Source organism: Sorex araneus, chromosome 8, assembly GCF_027595985.1.
Source record: "Sorex araneus isolate mSorAra2 chromosome 8, mSorAra2.pri, whole genome shotgun sequence".
Classification (NCBI taxonomy): Eukaryota; Metazoa; Chordata; class Mammalia; order Eulipotyphla; family Soricidae; genus Sorex; species Sorex araneus.
The window spans coordinates 426,452-446,318 of record NC_073309.1 but is presented as its reverse complement, the minus strand read 5'-3'; the positions used below and the strand labels follow the sequence as shown (position 1 = coordinate 446,318).

At 63.2% G+C, this 19,867-nt stretch overlaps 3 protein-coding genes across 4 annotated transcripts in view; 1 reads left to right on the top strand and 2 right to left on the bottom strand.

Moving 5' to 3' along the window:
• The first annotated feature begins 1,606 nt into the window (after positions 1-1,606).
• On the top strand, positions 1,607-9,321 carry CDH15 (cadherin 15). Its single transcript, XM_004600801.2, has 14 exons — positions 1,607-1,648; positions 4,484-4,642; positions 4,720-4,875; positions 5,309-5,453; positions 6,252-6,412; positions 6,519-6,647; positions 6,775-6,960; positions 7,142-7,395; positions 7,543-7,685; positions 7,759-7,995; positions 8,167-8,406; positions 8,491-8,627; positions 8,819-8,986; positions 9,083-9,321. The coding sequence occupies exons 1-14, from the start codon at positions 1,607-1,609 to the stop codon at positions 9,281-9,283; spliced, it is 2,358 nt and encodes a 785-aa protein (XP_004600858.1). The 3' UTR covers positions 9,284-9,321.
• A 107-nt stretch (positions 9,322-9,428) lies between these two features.
• SLC22A31 (solute carrier family 22 member 31) lies at positions 9,429-12,479 on the bottom strand. The gene is made up of 9 exons (XM_055145941.1): positions 12,126-12,479; positions 11,359-11,462; positions 11,122-11,276; positions 10,877-11,045; positions 10,640-10,788; positions 10,449-10,551; positions 10,138-10,352; positions 9,782-9,893; positions 9,429-9,705 (listed from the first exon to the last, which is right to left on the bottom strand). The coding sequence occupies exons 1-9, from the start codon at positions 12,477-12,479 to the stop codon at positions 9,429-9,431; spliced, it is 1,638 nt and encodes a 545-aa protein (XP_055001916.1).
• A 4,774-nt stretch (positions 12,480-17,253) lies between these two features.
• Positions 17,254-19,867, bottom strand: part of ANKRD11 (ankyrin repeat domain containing 11) — a 90,515-nt gene continuing 87,901 nt past the window's right edge. The window contains exons 12-14 of one of the 2 annotated variants that reach the window (XM_055145025.1): positions 19,052-19,144; positions 18,864-18,937; positions 17,910-18,097 (exon numbers count right to left, since the gene is read on the bottom strand). In XM_055145025.1, the coding sequence (XP_055001000.1) occupies positions 18,055-18,097; positions 18,864-18,937; positions 19,052-19,144 (210 nt within the window). In that variant the 3' untranslated portion in view covers positions 17,910-18,054. Of the gene's footprint in view, positions 18,098-18,863; positions 18,938-19,051; positions 19,145-19,867 lie in introns of both variants that reach the window. The other variant, XM_055145024.1, reaches the window with a different exon arrangement.

Below are 19,867 nucleotides of genomic sequence, written 5' to 3'. Positions count from 1 at the left end.
GTGGCAACGCTGCCCAGCCTGGGCCCACCCTGCCCCTCCTTGAATAGGCTCACCTGCACCTTCACGTCCTTTCCTCCTGGTGTGGAAGGGCTGGCGCCTCAGTTTCTCTTCTGTGGGGCCAGAGTAGGAGCATAGAGTCCCCCGAGCCCATCAGGAGGGACCCCAAGTGCAGAGCTGGGAGTAACCTCTAAGCACCACCAGGTGTAGCCCAAAAAAGAAAACACTGACAAAAAGCAGCTTCCCTTGGCCTGTCGGGGCAGCTGGCCAGAGCTGAGGGTCTCAGTGGGGAGACCCGGAGAGGGGCACGGGCTCCCTCTGGGGGCTGGGGAAGGGCCTGAAGCCGTCCCGGGACACTGCCTACCTATATGACCCCACCTCGGAGGCCTTGGGGGGTCTGTGGGCCTGCACTGCAAATAGTGAGGCCCAGACACAGACCCTGTGGAGACACCCGCCTGCAGCCTGGCCTCACCCACACCAGCCAGGACGAGGGCACAGATGGCGCTGCCCCTGCTGGCCGGGCAACCTGGGGCTCCCGCAGTGCCCATCCATGCCCTGTCCACCTGTCCATGCTGGGCCGGGCAGGGAGCACAAAGAAGGCATGCCCACACACGCTTGTGTACCCACACACTTTTACATATATACACACAGGCTCTCTCACACTACACAAATGCACAAGCATGCTCATGTGCCCCACAAACATACACACAAGCTCTCTCACACATCACACACATGCACAAACATGGTCGTGTGCTCCCACACACGTACATACAAGCTCTCATGCACGTCACACACATGCACAAGCATGCTCGTGTGCCCCCACACAAGAACACACAACCCTCACATACATCACACACATGCACATGCATGCCCATGTGCCCATACACTCACACACACGCACACAAGTTGACACACATGAACATGCCCTTGCACATGCTCACTATACTCTAACAGTGTTGCTCATACGTGACTTCAATGTGCATACAGTCACATGTGCTCTTATATGCACATGCTCAGCTCTCACACATTTACACACACATTCTCACACATGCTCTCAGGCACACACATGCTAACACACACTCATTCATGCACATGCTCACACATATGCTCACACAAGCACACATTATGCTCCCAGTGTTCACACATGTTCCCCTCACAGGCACATCGGCATCTGCCTGGAGAGCAGCCTAGAGTGAGCCGCACTCTGAGCTGGCCCTGCCAGGAGGAGGCTGCCAGGGGCCTTTGGGGAGGGCCCTGGGGAGGGGTCTCCACTGGGCACATGGCAGTGAGTCCTGCCGGGATGGAGCCGGCTGGGGCCTGACCGTCCGCGCAGGAGAGCGACCCACAGGCCAAGTGGACACAGACCTGATGGAACCAGCCTGCCCCGCCAGGCTGCAGCCCCGTGCCCTGCCCCGCCCGCCCCAGGCGCCTGCCAGGCCCCTCCCCCAGCTCGCCCCGCCTGCACCCCAGCTGCACCTGTCACTCTGCCCTTCCCGCTCGGGACTGCACTTGCGCTGTCACTCAGCCCGCGCCCCGCCCCCCACACGTGCTGTCACTCAGCGGGCGCCCTGGTCATCGCGCGGGACACTGCCCGCCGATCCTGCTGCCCATGGACCCGGTGCTGCTCTTCCTGCTGGGGCTGCTGGCCCAGGTAAGCCCCCCACCCCTCCCCCGCGCCTCCCAGGACCCTGGCCTGGCTTGGGGACCCAAGAGCACCCTGGGGCCAGCACTGGCTGAGGTTCCCAGGGAAAGGGGCTGCACGGATCAATCACAGGAACCCAGCCAGGGCCCAGGAGGGCTGGGACGGGGCAGGAGAGCAGGGCCCTCTCCACAGCGACGCCTGGCCCAGGCTGGGGTTCGTTAGAGCTGGGGTTCGTCCAGCTCGTGTGAAGGACCCACACAGCCAGTTGCTGCCTCCTCCAGGAAGGCCGGGGGTCCTGTGGGGAAACTATCCCCTACCCCTGGAGGAGGGGTGTGGTACCACGGATGGACTATGTCCCGCTCTGGGCTTCTGGCAACAGTCTCAGCAAGGCCATTCTGGATGCTGGGGACTGGACCCCGCAGCAGATGCCCCTGACCCTTGCCCCAGCCCAGACGTCTGTGACTCTCCCCAGGGCTCCGCTTTCGGGCTGGCTCGGGGGGACTGTGTCGCCTGAGCCCTCCCGGACACAGGCAGCCTGGCTAGGCCCCGAGGCTCGGCCAGGGAGGCCTGCTAGCCCGGGCAGCTGGGCGCCTTCCCTAGGAACACAGATGGTGTGGGGTCCAGTCCTGGGGCATGGCAAGGAGGCGGTTTCAGGCTTCAGGGCCCCCTGAAGCGCAGCAGCTGGGGACGCTGCTTGGGGTGCGGGCTAGGCCTGCATTCCTGCGCCTCTGCCCCTGCCTCCAGGAATGCGGCTGGCCTGGGCGCCGGCCCTCCTGAGACACTCTGGCTCTGACCTGTCCCCCAGCCCCCACACCCCAGCCTTCTCTTGGGTCCTAGGTCAGACTTGTTGTCCCCCTAAAGGCAGCCCAGCCTTGCACCCCAGCCTCGGAAGGGCTCCATCCCCCCTCTGCCTCCCAGACGCACCCTGACTGCCCCCTGGCCGGGAGCCTCCATCTGCTCCCAAGGAAGCCCCACCTGCCCCTAGGCGACCCCCTCCCTGCCACCAGGGGAAGTCCCCATCTCCCCCGTGGGCGCCCACCGGCTCAGCTGCCTTCCAGAGTTGGGGCGCCTCCTGCAACTTTTGCCAACCCAGGAGCGCTCAGGGGTCCCCGACACTCAGCTCTGTTGCCCCTGGGCTGGCCCGTCCTCTTGGTGCCGCTGGTTGGAGAGGAAGCTCTAATGTCCCTCCCAGAGCTCCCAGGAGCAGGCCAGCTTAGGGCCCAGCGTGCAGCCCAGGACCCCACTTCCAGAGTCACGGGGAACTGGTGGTAACAGGGGAGTCTGGGAGCAGCTGGATTTAGTCAGTGGGGCTGGAGAAAGTCATGAGCCCCAGGGCAGGTTAAGGCTGAGGGTCAACTCAGGCCCTGAACTCTGAGGGCAGTGGGCAGCATCTCCTCGGCCTCACCCAGCCATAGGAGGTGACCACTGCCATAGACGGACTTCCTGACACAGAGAAGTACCCAGGAAAGGGCCTGGGCAGGGCCTGGGGAGGTGGTCGTCTTGCCCAGCTCCCAGCTTGGGCCAAGGCCAGAGACTCTGGGGCCTGGGGGCTGCCCCCATGAGGGGCAGTGGTGGGTATCTATAGGCTTTCAGACCCTTCGCTCAAGGCCCAGTGCCACCCAGTGCTCAGCAGAGCACTGCTGAGAGGCAGCCCCACTGCCCTGTCACCCGTCATCACCAACCAGCTGCCCAAGCAGTGCAGGTCCCAGAGCTGTAGCTCATGCATGCGTGCATGTGCATGTGTGTGTGCGTGCATGTGTGTATGCAAGTGTGCATATACATGTGTATGTGCTTGTGAGAGCATGACTGTGTACATGTCTATATGTGCGCACATATGTGACTGTATGTGCATGTGTGACTGTGCATATGTGACTGCATGAATGTGTATGTGAATGTGTATGAGTGAATGTGTGTACTGAATGCGTGTGCATGTGTTTGTGAATATGTGTGATTGTGTATGGGAGTTTGAATGTGTGACTGAATATATGTGTGTATGTGAATGTGTGTGACTGTGTGTGGCTCTATGTGCGTTAGTATGTGCTATGTGTGTGACTATGTGTATGAGGCTGTGTGACCCCGTGAATATGTGATTGTGTGTGTGACTGTGTGTGACCGTGGATGTGCATGTTAGTATGTGACTGTGTGTGTGTGACTGTGACTGTGTGGCTGAGTGCAGCATGAGTATGCCTGTCTGGACTCCCTCTAGACATGCCCAGCTGCTCACTTCTAAAACAGTTCCCGGACCCTGAGGTCAAGCAGTCTCACTGCTCTCTGGCTGGGTGGGACGCAAATTCCTCCTTCAGGGATGTCCTCACAGCAGGCTGGCCCCTGAACACTGCTGACAGGTGTGAGGATGCCATCTGCCCCGTGGAGAGGCCGTGCTGGGCTCAGCTCAGGGCCTGCCTGTGAGGCAAGCAGGGCGGGCTGGGGGCACTTCCTGCCCTGAGGCCCCCCCAGGGCCTTCCACTGTGGAGGGGGCCTGCTGGATTCCCCCAGGGACACCTGACCCTGGGTGGGGACCCGGTGGCCCTGTCCTCTCCTGTAATGCAGAGGTAGGGCTGGGTGGGCATGGGGTGAGGACCCTCCTCTGACCTCTGGAGACCCCCAGGGATTCAGTCCCTCACCACATGGACCCCAGGTTCTGCCTCGCCGGCACCCACCCTGGAATTCAGCTCCTACCCCGGGCCCAGCTGCTCCTGGCTGCCCTTCATGTCTGGGGGAAGAATTGCCTCTGGGTAGTGAGTCCCAACCTCTGGCCCTGCCTCCTGGTCCCTGGAGAGGCCGCACGTGGGGGTAGGTGGGAAGGGACCTGCCCTGGGCGTCAGTGCTGTGTGTCTCCAGCAGGGCCTGGGCCTGTCACAGGGGACGCCTGGACCGAGCGGACCCAGCACCCTGTACCTGTGGCGCCGCGCACCCGCGCAGGGCCGCGCGCGCAGGGCCTGGGTCATCCCACCCATCAGCGTGTCCGAGAACCACAAGCGCCTGCCCTACCCCCTGGTGCAGGTGAGGCGGCCGGCGGGCGGGCGGGCAGGGGCTGGGGGGCCGTTTGTGACGCCCCTTACCCTCCTCCTGCCCTCCAGATCAAGTCGGACAAGCAGCCCCTGGGCGGCGTCATCTACAGCATCCAGGGGCCCGGCGTGGACGAGGAGCCGCGCGGCGTGTTCTCCATCGACAAGTTCTCGGGGCGGGTCTTCCTGAACGCTGTGCTAGACCGGGAACTGACGGACCGGTTCAGGGTGCGCTGCCCCCGGCCGCGGGGAGGGGAGTCGGGCTGGGCCCGGGGGCGGGCGAGGGTTCAGCAGGGCGCCCGCGGCCCCGCCCCTGAGAGGCGGGGCCTGCCGCAGCGGCTCCGCCCCTGAGAGGCGGGGCCTGAACCCCTCGGCTCCGCACCTAAGAGGCGGGGCTTGACGTCCGCGGCTCCGCCTCCGCCGGGCGGGGCCTGAAGCCCGCGTCTCCGCCCCCTCAGGGGCGGGGTCTGGGTAGTGCAGAGTCGGAAGCTCCCTGAGCTCCCCGCGGACTCCTGGTCTCCTCCAAGCCTCGTGGGGCCTGTCCCTGCTCCCTCCCCTAGTGAGCGATTCCCGCGGTGAGCCTGTGCCTGTTGCCCCTTGGCGCACCCTGCTGGTGGCCGCTGTGCTTGGGTCATTGCCGGCTCTGTCCCTGCTCTGGTAGCTCCGGGCCTTTGCTCTGGACCTGGGAGGCTCCGCCCTGGAAGAGCCCACGGACCTGGAGATCGTGGTTGTGGATCAGAATGACAACCGGCCAGTCTTCAGCCAGCAAGTGTTCACAGGACGCGTGCTGGAGGGCGCCGAGCCCGGTGAGCCGGCAGACAGACCCCGGGGCCCTGTCTCTGGGAGGGCCTCAGGAGGAGGTGCGGTGCCTGAAAGCCCACATGAGCAGCAGGATGGTCCTTCATGTGGGGGCTCCCCTAGCTCCCCGGCCGTGGCGTGAGGCGGGTGTGTCAGGAATCCACAGCAGAGCTGAGCGTTCTCTGAGTGGGCCCTGTCCCTACCCCTTGCTGTGTGTGTCCACCGCGTGCTCCCACCCCTTGCTGCTGCTGGTCTGGGGAGAGGCCTCTGGGCACACGTCCCCAGCCGGCACGTGCCCCGGCCATGCCACGCGGACATCAGTGAGGAGCGGGGGTGCTGCCCCTTCCTGCCCCCAGGGCTCCTGGATGTCACTCTGTACGGGCCTTGAGGCTGCTGAGGACCCAGGAGTGGCCACTGACAGTCCAGATCTTTCAGTAGGCAGGGTGGCAGGTGTGCATGTGTGTGTATGTAAATATGTGTGTGTTGTGTGTATACACGTGTGCACGCGCAGTATGTTGTACACGTTTGCATGCCATGTGTGTACACACTGGGGGTACTGCTGTGCAGGAAGGCGTGTGAGTGTGGTGCTCTGGTACAAGTGGGCTGTGTACTTTAGGTGCATGTGGTGGTATGTACACACAATATGTGCACACATGCACATGTGCACACTGCATTGCTATGCTCTCTGCACATGTGTGTGCATCTGCATCTGAGTTCAGGCGAAGACTTGGGCAACATGCCTGCTCAGGACGCAGCTGTGACGTGGGGTGTCTCACGAGCATCACCCATGTGCCTGTCCTTCACAGGCACCTATGTGACCAGGGCTGAGGCCACAGACGCCGATGACCCCGAGACAGACAACGCAGTGCTGCGTTACTCCATCCTGGAGCAGGGGGCAGCTGCGCTCTTCAGCATCGACGGGGTCTCGGGGGAGATCCGCACTGTGCAAGTGGGCCTGGACCGCGAGGTGAGGCCCCTCACACACACACACACTCACACGTGCACGCGCACGCGCGCGCCAGAGCCCCGCCTCGGAGAGACCACCCACCTGATGCGGTGTCCCGTCCCCCCAGGGGGTCGCCGTGTACAACCTGACCCTTCAGGTGGCAGATATGTCTGGGGACGGCCTCACGGCCACCGCCTCAGCCGTCATAACCCTCGAGGACATTAACGACAACGCCCCCAGCTTCACCAGGGATGAGGTACCATGCAGTTCTGCTCCTGGAGGCGGGCCGTGTGAACGGGGCGGGGCTGGCAGCGCTGGGAGGGGCCTCCCCGGCCTGGGAGTACCTGGCCCTCATCAGGGCACTGCTCCACCCCGCCCCGTAGTTCTCCATGCAGGCCACTGAGGCCGTGAGCGGCGTGGACCTGGGGCGGCTGGAGGTGGAGGACAAGGACCTGCCTGGTTCCCCCAACTGGGCAGCCAGGTTCACCATCCTGGAGGGGGACCCACACGGGCAGTTCAGCATCCGCACAGACCCCAAAACCAATGAGGGCGTGCTGTCCGTGGTGAAGGTGAGTCCCCGGCCTAGCCGCCGGGACCCGGAGTGCCGTCAGAGTAGGGGCTGAGCTGCAGGACCCGCCACCTGTCACCCCTGCAAGGGTCCCATCTTCCCAGGCTAAGCGCATGAGTCAGTGTGGGGGGGGAGCGCAGGGGCGCCAGAGGGCCCTCTGCACCAGCTGTTTCTCCCCGCAGCCCCTGGACTATGAGAGCTGTGAGCACCACTACCTCAAAATCGGGGTGCAGAACGAGGCACCCCTGCAGGCGGCCACGCCCAGGGCTGAACGGGGCCAGGCCAGGGTCAGCGTGCGTGTGCAGGATGTGAACGAGCCTCCAGTGTTCCAGGAGAACCCGCTGCGGACCAGCCTGGCTGAGGGGGCAGCCCCAGGGACGCCCGTGGCCACCTTCTCTGCCCGAGACCCCGACACACACCAGCTGCAGAGGCTCCGGTAGGTCCTGGGGGCCCGTGGAGACGTCCGACCACCTCCCGAGGGCTCTGAGGACAGGGGCTGCTTGCATGTGTGTGGCTGTTCATGGGAGACCACAGCTCCGAGAGCCCTGCCCAGACTGGCCACCTGAACCTCCTCTGCCCACAGGTACACCAAAGACTATGACCCCGAGGACTGGCTACAGGTGGACGGGGCCACAGGCCGCATCCAGACGCAGAGAGAACTCAGCCCACAGTCGCCCTTCCTCCAGGGCGGGTGGTACAGAGCGGTCATCCTGGTGGAGGACGATGGTCGGTGCTGTGGCCAGGCGGGGGGCCGGAGGGGCCTCTGAGAGCACAGGGCCCACCCACCTCTCTTCCACAGCGTCTCCTCCCAGCACGGCCACCGGGACCCTGTCCATCGAGATCCTGGAGGTCAATGACCATGCCCCTGAGCTGGCCCTGGCAGGAGCGAGCCTGTGCAGTACCCCTGACCTGGGCTCTGGCCTCCTTCTGGGGGCCGTGGACGAGGACATGCCTCCCCATGGAGCCCCCTTCCACTTTCAGCTGAGTCCCAGGGTGCCAGGGCTGGCCCAGAACTGGACCCTCAGCCAGATTAACAGTAAGCTTCCCAGCCTGGGATCCGGAGCGTGGCACGGGGTTGGGTGGGGTTGGTTACTGGGCGCTGGGGTCACTGGTCTGTTGGCCCTCACTGTGCGACACGGACTCCAGGGCAGTTTTGGAGCAGAAACTGAGGCTCAGTCCCGCTCAGTGAGTGCCCCCCTTCCCGCAGTGAGCCACGCCCGCCTGCAGCTCCGGCGCCGCGTCCAGGAGGGGCTGCACCCCCTCAGCCTGCTGCTCCAGGACTCGGGACAGCCCCCGCTGCAGCGCGAGCAGGCCCTGAACGTGAGCGTGTGTCGCTGTGGCCAGGACGGCACCTGCCTGCCCGGGGCCTCGGCGCTGCGGGCCGGCGGCGCGGGGGTCAGCTTGGCTGCCCTGGTGGTGGTGCTGGCCAGCCTCATCCTGCTGCTCCGTGAGTGGCCAAGCCCCCTCCCCCGCAGCCCCTCCTTGCCCGGTACCCCGCGGCCGCGCCCCACGCTTCCCTCCGTGTGCCTAGTGCTCGCCCTGCTCGCCGCCCTCCTGGTGCGCGTCCGGCAGCGCTCGTGGGACAAGGTGCCCCCGAGTGGGCTGAGGGACGACCTTCGCGACAACATCCTCAACTATGACGAGCAGGGAGGCGGGGAGGAGGACCAGGTGAGCGGGGGCGGGAGGCTGCGGCCTCTCCGGATAGGGCCCCCCGGGACGCCCCACCCCCACTCCCAGCACTCTGGGTCCCGACTGGCCTCCGGCCGCTTCTGCCCCAGAGATCCCCCACCCCAATGGCCACTTTCTTGGGAGAAAACACCCCCGCTGTGACCCCCAACTCAGTCCCTCTCGGACCCCAGGACGCCTACGACATGGACCAGCTGCGCCACCCGGCCGGGCTCCCAGCCCCAAGCGCGCGGCTGGGGCGGGCGCCGTTGCGCAGGGACACGCCCCTGGGCCGCGGGGGTCCCCAGCCCGCCCGCGTGCTGCCCGCGGACCCCGGGGACATCGAGGAGTTCATCAGTGACGTAGGTGCCTCGGGCGCGCGCGCCCCTGCCCCATCTGCCCAAGCAACCCGACCCCCCGCCGCGGGCACCCCCCCTCACTGAGCCTCGCCCCCGCAGGGCCTGCAGGCGGCCGACACCGACCCCAGCGTGCCCCCCTACGACACGGCGCTCATCTACGACTACGAGGGCGACGGCTCGGTGGCCGGCACGCTGAGCTCGCTCCTGTCCAGCCTGGGGGACGAGGACCAGGACTACAGCTGCCTGCGGGACTGGGGGCCCCGCTTCGCGCGCCTGGCCGACCTGTACGGCCCCTCGTGAGGGCGCGCGCGGACCCTCTGCCGAGAGCAATAAAACGTTTTCCAGCGCCCACGTGTCCCGTGATGCGCGCGGCGGTGCGCGGGGGTGGGCGGCGGAGGGACAGTCCAGGCGGGGCGTGTCGCACAGGTTTTAATCATGGCCGGCCCTAGCGCGGCGGCGTGGACGGCGGCCGGCCGGGCGCGGGCAGCAGCGGCACGTCCCGGCGGCGGGGCCGGCGCAGGCGGTCGGCGTCGGGCAGCGAGTGCGGCAGCGCGCGGCCGCGGCTCTCGGGCAGCAGCAGGACGACGAGCAGCGCCAGCACCGCGAAGGTGGCGAACAGCACGTGGTGCAGGAAGAAGCCGCCGCGGCCCTGCACGTCGGCCAGCGGCGCGGCCGCCCGGCCCAGGAAGCCGGCGCCCAGCACCAGGCCCAGCCCCGCGCCCCTGCGGGAGAGCGAGGCTGGTTGGCGCGCGCGCCGGGCACACCTTCCCTCCGGGCGCGCGCAGGGCAGGCACTCACCTGAGCACGGTGGGCAGCACCTCTGCGGCCAGGAAGCAGCTGAGGGCCCACAGGGCCTGCGCGGCCAGGAGCCCCAGGGCAGAGAGCAGCAGCACCGTCCAGCGAGGTAGGTCTGGGGACAAGCAGCCCGGCTCCCACAGGGCCTCGGAGTGCCCGGGGACCCCTCCACCGAGGGCCTGGTCCTCAGTGCTCCTGGGCAAGGGTTAGGGAGACCCCAGCACCCTCCTCGGGGCCAGCCTGCCAGCTCTCCCCCTCCAGTGGTGGGCCACTGTCGGTGGTCACCCCCAGCTCAGCCGGGCCTGCCCCTGACCGCGTGGGTGTCCATGGGACATGACCCGCCCCTCCATGGTACTCACACTGGACCCCGGCGAGGAGTAGCAGGGAGGCCAGGCCTGTGGCTAAGGTGCTGAGTAGTAGCAGTGGCCGTCGTCCCCAGCGGTCAGCTGTCAGCAGCAGCAGGAGCGTAGCTGCCGCATCCAGACCAGCAGTCAGGAAGAACGGCAGGTAGAAGGCCTGTGATGATGGAGTCAGGCCGTGCAGGAAGCTGGCACGGACACCCCCAGCGATCAGCCTGCAGGGAGGGGAGAGCTGGGGTCCAGCCAGGCCTCCGGGTGAAGGGAAGGTGGGCCCGGCCATCCTCTCCCGCCCTTCTCGCTGCCCTCCTCACGAACTGAAGGCCAGGATGAGGCCGTTCCTCCAGACCACGCGGGTGTGGCGCAGCTCCAGGAAACAGTGGTGCCGGGGGGCCCCTGCGGACAGCACGTCCAGGTCTGCACCCAGACAGGACACGGCCTTGAGGGAGAGCCACGCCTCGTGGCACCCACCCTGCCAGCTATCCGGTGGGAGCAGGGTCACTACCAGTGGTCAGGGAACTCTCCTCCTCCTCCGAGCTGTCCTCCAGATCCACCCCACTGGCTTCTGCCAAACGCCGAAGGATCTTCCTAGCCCGGGCCAGCTGCCCCGTGGCCAACAGCCAGCACGCAGACTCCGGGAAGAGATCCGGGAACCTGAGGGCAGGCCAGGGTGGTGATCTGGGTGGTGACCGGGGGACTGTGGTAAGGCCCTCCCCGGCCCAGGTCCTGGACTCACACTCACCCCCAGAACAGCAGCAGGAGTCCCATGACCAGGGCGTTGAAGGCCTGCAGGAGACGCCAGTCTCGGGCCAGCAGCGCCAGGCCAGGCAGCAGCAGGACACCGGCCACCAGGAAGAGGCGGGCGCCCATGGTGAAGGCCAGGCGGTGGGGGGCGTCACACAGCTCCAGGCCTGCGCAGAGGGCACTGAGCAGGCACTGATGACCAGGATGCCCACCCCCACCTGAGCAGGCACCCCCAGCACTCACGAGCCACGTAGAGGGCGAGGAACACGCCCGCCAGCGTGCCACCGTGGAGCAGACGCAGGACCAGCAGGGCCAGGAAGCTGCTGGCCAGGGCCTCCGTGGCCCCCAGGCCTGCAGCCCCCAGCAGGGAGCTCACAAACACAGCACGGCGACCGAACCTACGGGCAGCAGCGCAGGATAGGGCAGTGGTCAGGGCGGCGGGCAGCGGCCACATGCTGTCCCGCCCAGGGTGCTGCTCACCGGTCACAGGCTGCGCCCAGGACGACGCAGCCCAGCACCCAGCCCAGGAGGTGACTCGCGTGCTGCAGAGGCACTTTCCAGCTGTCCTCACACACGAGGTTCCACTGTGGAGGGAGGACAGGGGGCTGCAGGGCTCTCTCACAGGCCAGAGGGACCCACGTCCTGGCAGCTGCTCTGGGGACAGGGCTCTCCCAGCTTCCCCCTGAGGTCTGGGCAAGGCTGCGTGGGATGGTCCAAACTGCCTCAGTTTCCCCTGCGGGCCACAGCCCAGGGCTTCCCAGCCTGTTCATTTCAAGTGGTCCGGGAACAGGCAGCTCCAGGCCAGTGCCCCCACCCGCAGCTTCTCGCCTCCGTCTAAAGAGCCTTGTTCTTGGGGGCCTGCAGTGATGAAATGGGCAGGGGAGGGGGGCGGAGAGGCCCAGCAGGTCCTGGCAGGAATGTGGCAACCCTCTTTCCTCACCCTCACTCCCCCAGGAAAGCGGGGGCGGGTGTGGGGCAGAGGTACTGGCCAAGGCTGCTGGGTGAGAGCGGCGACCCCAGCTGGCACAGGCCCTCCCTGGAGCTGGGCCTCACCTGGCTGAGCACCGAGACCCGAGGCCCAGCTCACCACCTGCAGCAGCGTCCAGCCCACCACCTTCCCCGTCCGCGGATAGCGCGGCCGCCGGGCTGGCGACCTAGTGGAGCGCGGGCAGAGCCCGGCGGCGGCGGCGCGTCAGCGGACCGGGGACCAAGGAGGGGTCTCCAGGGGGCGGGGCGGCGGGTCCCACCTGGGTCACGGGGCTGCTCAGCAGGCCGGCGGCGGGCAGCGCGTAGTGCCAGCCCCGGGTGCAGGGGCGCGTGCCGTTGGGGTAGCGCAGGAGCAGGCAGGGGCTCGGGACGCCGCCGGGGCCCACGCGCGGCACGCTGGCGTCCAGCAGCGCGGGCCCGCGCAGGGCGCGCAGGGCGGGCGGCAGCAGCGCGGGGTCCGGCCGGCAGTGGTGCGGGGGCAGCGCGTAGAGCAGCGGCTCCGAGCCCAGCGCCAGCCCCAGCGCCACGCACGGCAGCCACGACGCGGCCGCCAGCAGGCGCCGGGCCCGGCCGAAGCCGCCCGCCGCACGAAGCAGCCGCCCCTCGCGCTCCATCAGCGCCTCTGAGCCCCGCCAGGCGCCGGCGGGGGCGGGGCCTGCCGGAGGGGGCGGGGCCTGAGGGGCGAGGGCGGGGCAGGGGCGGGGCCTGGAACCGGCGCTCGGCAGGACTTGGGGGCAGAGGGGTCGGCGAGGCATTGATTGGGCCTGTGCGGGCAAACTACGGGGACAAACCCGAGGTGGGCGTTGGGGCGGGCTCTTGGGGCGGGACTGACGGCGCGGCAAGGCGGCTCTGGACAGGTGAGGGGCAGGGGGAGGAGTCCGTCCTGGGAGCTAGTACGAGGTTGCGGGAGGGGCTCGCGCCGCGGTCCGGCTGCGTCCACCGCGCGTGACAGGCCCGCATCCTCGAGTGGGGGCGGGGCGCCGAGGTGTGGGCGTGGCCTGACCTCGTGGTGGGCGGGGCGTGTCGGGGTGGGGCCTGTGGGCTTTCCCGGAGGTGCGGTGCAGGGCGTGGACTCCGGTGCCCAGAAGCTGCTGGCCGGGCACTGGGGTCCACGTCCTAACGCTCTCGGGACCCCCGCAGTCCCCCGGACCTGCGCGGCCCTACTGCCACCTGGCGGTTGGGAGTGAGTGGCCAAAGGTGCGGCTTCAGGCGTCCGTCCCGCAGCCCTGTCGCACACGGGCCGTTCAGCCAGCGCCCTGAGCGTGGACAGGAGCGAGGGCTGCCCTGGCCGCTGTTCCGCGCTTAGGAGTGGGGGGGATCCTCGTGATTTTCCCCAGGAAATTTCCTCTTTGGCGGTCAGGGTCCACTGAGCCCCTCTGGGCCACTCCTGGCACAACGCAGGTCACACTCGTTTTCCGCATTCGTGTCCTCGGTGAGGATGGACAGACCCTGCGCGGTGCCTGTTTGGGTTGTGTCCACCCTTTGCTTTGTGAAGCTGCTGTGCGGGCACAACACTTCTCTTGCACGCAAGGCAAATGCTCTACCGCCAAGCCACACTACCCTGCATCCCATTTAATACTTGGAAATTGATTGAATTTATGAATTACTATTTGTTGGGGCCAGAGCGCAAGTACAGCGGGGAGGGCGTTTGCCTTGCACGTGGCTGACCCGGGTTCGAGCCTCAGCATCCCATACGGTCTCCCGAGCACTACCGGTAGTTATTCCTTAGCACCGCTGGGTGTGTCACCCCCAACAAAGCAAAACAAAACAAAATCATTTGTTTGAAAAGTTGGTGTCGTTGATGGAACATAAAAAACCCCGAACATTCTATGGTACCACTATCTTTATATCAAGTTTCAGAGCACTATTATGGGTGGAAAAAGCTTGGCACCAATATCAACTCCCTGGACTCCGCCCCTTCTCCCCCAACCTAGACCACCTGGGCCCCTGTAGCATACTGTCAGCTTCTTCCTCTTAGCATGACAATTTTCACGTGATCCAGGATCCCATTTCTTTTTGTGGCTGAGTGAAATCCCATTGCTCAGATGTCACCTCTGGTCCATTTGTTGACAGTTTTGTGTGTTCACTTTAGGCATAAATGTGATTAGTATTGCTATAAATATGTGCAAGTCCCTATTTTCATTTTATTTTAGAGTTCACTTTAAAGTAAAATTTAAAAATCCATGAGGCCAGAATGATAGTATAGAGGGTAAGGCGCTTGCCCTACACTCATCCGACCCAGGGTCCCATCCTGAGCATCCCATATGGTCCCCCGACTCCTCCAGGAGATTCCTGAGTGCAGAGATAAGAAAAACCCCTGAGCATGGCGGGTGTGTCTCAGGAACCAAACAAAAGCCAGCGTATCTACAGTAAAGTGAGTTTATTTGGGAAGAACTGAAAGAATTGCAACTGGTAGGCACGGGCACAGGCAGAAGTTGGAGGTGGTGCTGATGTTTTTATAAGGAAGGGCGGGTGGTGCTGGGATCCCTTTGGAGGGCAGCATAGTGCCAGCAGCTGGACAGGTGGTCCAACACAACCAGGCCTGCATGTCTCTGTGGCCCCTTCCTGCATCCCGTGTCTCCTCCGCTGTGGCCTATGCTTCCTCCCCATATCCCCTCGGAACTCTGAAGGGGATTCTGGCGACTTTTTCTGTTCTCACTGTGGCCTGTGTCCAGGCTGCATCCTGTGAGCAGATTCTGCAGCTGCCATTTCATTGTTTCCCAGTAGAATCTCTTGTTTTTTCCAGTAAATTATGCTGTCTGCAACTGATGGTTTAACCTATTTCTTGCTGCTGTGACAGTTCTGGCTGAGACCTTAGTGCCACAGGGACTGTATGTAGGACCACACTTGGGAACCATGTGCTCTGGGTCCAAACCTGGGTCGGAAGCATTGTAGGCATGCACCCGAACTGCTGTACTTCTCATCCCTTACCCCGCTTATACTTTTAGAATTTACTATCATTGGTTTGGGGTCACAGCCAGTGGTGTTTAGGGGCCATTCCTGGCTCTGTGCTAGGGGGTTGGTTCTGGGAATGCTCAGGGCTAACAAACTCAGGTTGGCATGAAAAACTTGTGTTCATTTTGGGGAACTCTTTCCAGCACTCCATTTTCCTTTTGTTTTGGGGTTTTGGATCTACAACTTATGGTGCTCAGGAACTATTCTTGACTCTCAAGAGTGACCCGTGGCAGTGCTCATGACCATATGTGGTGCTGGATATTCGAACCAGTGCTGCAGCTGTACAAAGCAAGTACCTAATCTACATTTTCATATTTAAGAAATTGACACTTTCCATAGAAGCTTTTTTTTTTTTTTTTGCTTTTTGGGTCACACCCGGCGATGCACAGGGGTTACTCCTGGCTCTGCACTCAGGAATTACCCCTGGCGGTGCTCAGGGGACCATATGGGATGCTGGGATTCGAACCCGGGTCGGCCACGTGCAAGGCAAAATGCCCTACCCGCTGTGCTATTGCTCAAGCCCCAAGAAGCATTTTCTATGCAAAAAAATTTCTTTTGCATTTCCTGCCCACCTTGCATTCCCCGCCTAGAGCAAGTCCCCACCCACCACCCACTCCTGGAACTCTGTCCTCCAAGTTTGGACCAGGCCTTGGAGAGAAGTCTCCCAACTGTCCTGGCAATGCTATGTTTATCTGCTTTTCTTCATCCCAGTGCTGAGTGCCCAGTGTTTCCGTGTGTATCTGTGAGCTAGACATGTCTAGATGTTTTTTGCCCATTTTGGTTTCTTACTGTTTTTATTATTTAATTTTTGTTGTTTTGGTGCTCAGAGCTTGCTCCTGGCTGGGGTGGTGGGGCAGGAGGGCGTCCCCCGGTGCCTCCTTATGGCACCAGGTGGCTGTTCCCTTGACCTGTGTGTGTGTGTGTGGGAGGGCACATGGGCGGAAGGAGGCTGCATACGGAGTTGTGTTCTACCAGAGGTTTAGGTCTGGGGCCCCTGAGAGACTTTCCTGTCCGTTGGCCAGGACAGGAAAGGGTCCTACCTACGTGATTCTGTAGGGCTTGATTCAGGTATGTGCAGGTCTGGGGGGCAGCGAGGGCTCCAACCCTCTTGCTGGCCTAGTTGGATGTGTGCCTGATTTCAGAATATCCAGTGGGGTTAAAGGAGATATAATGGTGTCCTTTCACCACCTGTGTGACAGGCCAGTGCTCTACAGAGATGCGCCTGCTGGGGAAGGCAGGCACAGGGCACGGAGCAAGCATGAGTTCCTACAGTCAGGATTCCAGTGTCATGTGTGAGCCTGCAGGGCCTTCAGCGTTGGCCAGGCCTGAAGCTTTCCTGTGGGGTGCTATTCTTCCTGGTGGCAACAGCTGTGCCCCCCAGGTTGGCTACAGTTCCCTTGACAGCAGCTGCTGATCTTTCTGTTCACATCGATATCATGTGGTGGCTTTGGGTGTGCCCTCCTGCACCCTGCTTTCCAGGGAAATGGAGAAACAGCTTCCATGTTTTTATTGTTCTGGGTTTGGGTCATTCCCAGACTCTGCTCAGGGGTCTCTCCTGGTAGGATTCAGAGGACCACATGTGGTGCTAGGGATCGAATAAGTGCTTTAATCCGGGACCATGTCTCTCCTCCCCCATGATGCCTTTAGAACCATCTGGGTCATGTGATGCCTGACGGTGAGGGTGCTCGAGCAGTCTGGAGCTCAGCACAGAGATACAGCCTGTGCTCCCTTTCCTGTTCTGCACCCAGGAACGGGGGCCTGAGGGAGCGATGTTGCCTCGAGCCCCTGAGGGCTGCCACCTCAGTGTTGGGAGCTTTGCTGATCCTGGGCCGGCATCCCTGCAGGAGGACCCATGCTGAAGTCATTGGGTGGTCCTGGGATTTGCTCTGGGGCTCAGGTGGATGCAGCAGTGCCCCAAACCAGTACTCACCAGGAGGACCCAGCTGAGTCAATAGGACAGCTCTTGTGTGGTGCCAGGTAGGCCTATCTTACGCCAACATCGTCAGGGGAGGTGGGAGGTGTGGGGGCACAGAGGGGGTGTGTGTGTGTGTGTGTGTGTGTGTCAGGGGAGGTGGGAGGTGTGGGGGCACAGAGGGTGTGTGTGTGTGTGTGTGTGTGTGTGTGTGCGTGTGTGTGTGACCAACCTGGCGGAGGGAAACTGGCCTCAGCCCCCTTGTCCAGACATCCTGGCACCCTGAACAGCTGCCCAATAGAACCTGCTCAGCTTATGCTCCCAGCACTTCCTCCCTGTGGGTGCCCCACACTGGCTGCATCTCACACGTGTCCCCAGAAGAGGGCAATGCTGACCACCTTCCTGCTGTCTAGGCCCTGTGCTGCCTGGGGTGCAGCGCCCCATGGCTGAGGACACAGAGGATGGGTTTGTAGGAGAGGCAGGAGTCCCAGTTAGACCCAGCCCAGGAGGGCACAAAGAGAGAGCATGTAATTAATTTATTTATTTCTTTACACATAACTGAAGTGATGTTACAGTACATAAGTTATTTACAACTGTGCAGTAATGTGTTGCAAAATAAATTATCTAGAAGGCAGCAAAAGTACATTGTGAATGTGTATAAAACTGTACAGCGTTTACGGGTACACTTTTTATATGATTATTGGCTCCGTAGTGTTTCAAGTTATGTTCTCAGAAAGAGAAACAAAATGCCCAAGATTAAAGGAAAATATACAAACCACGTGGATTTGACTCCGTTAAAAACGCCACCGGAGAGCCTGGCTCAGTCCCTGTGGCGGGGCTAGGAGGCGGCCCAGCCACGCCCTGCTCCCAAGGGCATGGCTCAGCGTCCAGCCCTGGTCTGAGGCTGCGGCCCAGCGCACTCCTGGCCCTCCAACCTGCTGGAGGCGGCTGCGAGGGGGCAGGTGCCCGGATTTCATTTCCTTTAGTGGATCAGAATGGAACAGGAAGTCGTGAGAAGGGTCTCGTCTGCAGCTCCTGAGTCGCTGGCGCGCTGGCTGGGAGCAGGACCCGGGCTGCCGAGTGCCTGCTCTCCACTCTCCACGCAGCCTGGGGCATGCGGCAGCAGCGCCGAGTGGGCATGTGGCCCTGGCCTGTGTCCTGTGGTGAGGGGGCGCTGGGTCAGGCTGGCAGCAGCACGAAGTCGTCGTTGACATCGACCATGGGCACGTAGAAGGACGGCACCTCGTTCACACACAGGGACTTGTGCCCGGCGGGGTCCAGCTCCTGCACCTTGAGCTGCCACTCCATCCTCTGCACGGCATTCAGGGCTGCCGCCTCGTGCTGCTGCCGCATGAGGAGGCAGGTCTGCGGGGAGATGGCACCCAGGTGAGGGCGTGTCCACCCTGCCAGGGGCAGCACCTGTCTCCTGGCCCTGGTCTTCCTTAGCTGACCGTCTGGGTCTGGCCCACAGTCCCTCCCTCCCCACATCTGTCTCTGGCTCCGGAGGGACACCGGGGGACACAGAGCTGCCAGGGAGCATGGCTGATGGCAGAGGTGCAAGTCTTGGGACTGCGCTCAGGGGGCAAGAAGCCCTCGAATCCCTTAGCGCCCCAGATACACATGGAGAGGGAAGATTCCAGACGTAATGACTGTGGCATGTGCCCTGCGTTTTGGCACCACACCCCTCCCGGGGGCCTGGGCTTACCTGACTGGCCTTCAGTCGTGGCACCGCACCCCGCCCAATGGCCATGCTCCCTCTGACTGACAGAGGTCACACAACTGATGGCTTCGGGCACCCTACTCCCCCTAGCCTGGCTGCTCACAGGAGCCTTCCAGACACAGGAGATGGCGCCCACCCCTTCTCAGAGGCTTGCGTCTAATTCTGAGACATTCCTGCAGGACAGCCCCCTCTGCACTGCCCACCGTTATTCCTTCTCTGTCTAACTGCTCGGCTAAGCCCGACATTCCATAAGGACCTCTCCCTCTGAGTCTGTCTGTGAGCCGAGGCTACAGCCCCAGGTGGTGGAGTGGTCTGGGCACCGAGCCGGCCTGGCTGCATCCCCGCTACTCTGCCCGACCCTCTGGCTGCCCTCTCAGCACGTGCGGAGCAGCGGTGATGGGGTGCTGTGACCTGTGAGGAGGTCTCAGGGCGGGGTCCCACAGAGGTCTGACCGCCAGCTGCTGACAGGAGCTGCTCCCGCACACCTGGACAGGAGGGAAGACACTCTAAGGAGGCAACATGGGGTGGGCAGGAGGCCACGGCTCCCTGCGGCTCCGCTCGACTTAGTGTCTGGTGCTGGGCCAGGCCAGTGCACTCACCTTCATGCGGTCATACTTGTCGTCCACGTCCTGCAGCCACGAGATAAACTGGCGGGCATTGAAGCGGTCGCGCACGGACTTGTTTTCATCGCCCTGTCCAAGAAGCAGCGGGCGGCGGTGAGGTGGGTGGCCTAAGGGCTCACTCTCCCGCAATGTGCCCGTGGACACGCTGCCTTGTTGGGCTGCCTGGGGGAGGCACATGGCCCACGCTGGGCACCGCCAGGAAGTGTGTTGGGGGAGAGGAGAGACACACACACCCATGCCTGCATGCTCAGGAAGGCTGGTCACATGTCCACTTGGAGTTCATGATTAAGTGTGTGAGCAAAGTGAGTCTTGTCTCGTGAAGGCATCTGAGAGGTACGAGGGGCCTGTGCTGAAGTCTCCATGCCATGGGAATGGCGGCCAGCAGTGCTGGGCAGGGACGGAGCACACATTGCTGCTGACATGCTGGGTGCCCCCCCACCCAGGGTGGCCGGCGGCCATCACAACTGCCAGAGCCGAAAGTCCATGCCACATGCAGCTAAGGGGCTGCTCTTGGGCAGAAAAAGTTTCCAAAGGCTCCCTCTGTGAAGAGCTCATTTGGTCCCCAAGAATTTTGCTTTTTAGTTTGCTGACGAATGTTCCACTTTAAAGTTCCACATATGGATGGGGATGTAAGTCAGATTCTGAGACTGTGCAGATGGGACGCGGAACATTCGGGCACTGAGGATTCTGTCCACTGCGTACATACCCTTGGCCAGGGCAGCCAGGACAGCTCTAGGTGGGGACCTGAGCCCCAGGCAGACAGGCAGAATGCAGTGGTGGAGGAGGAGGAAG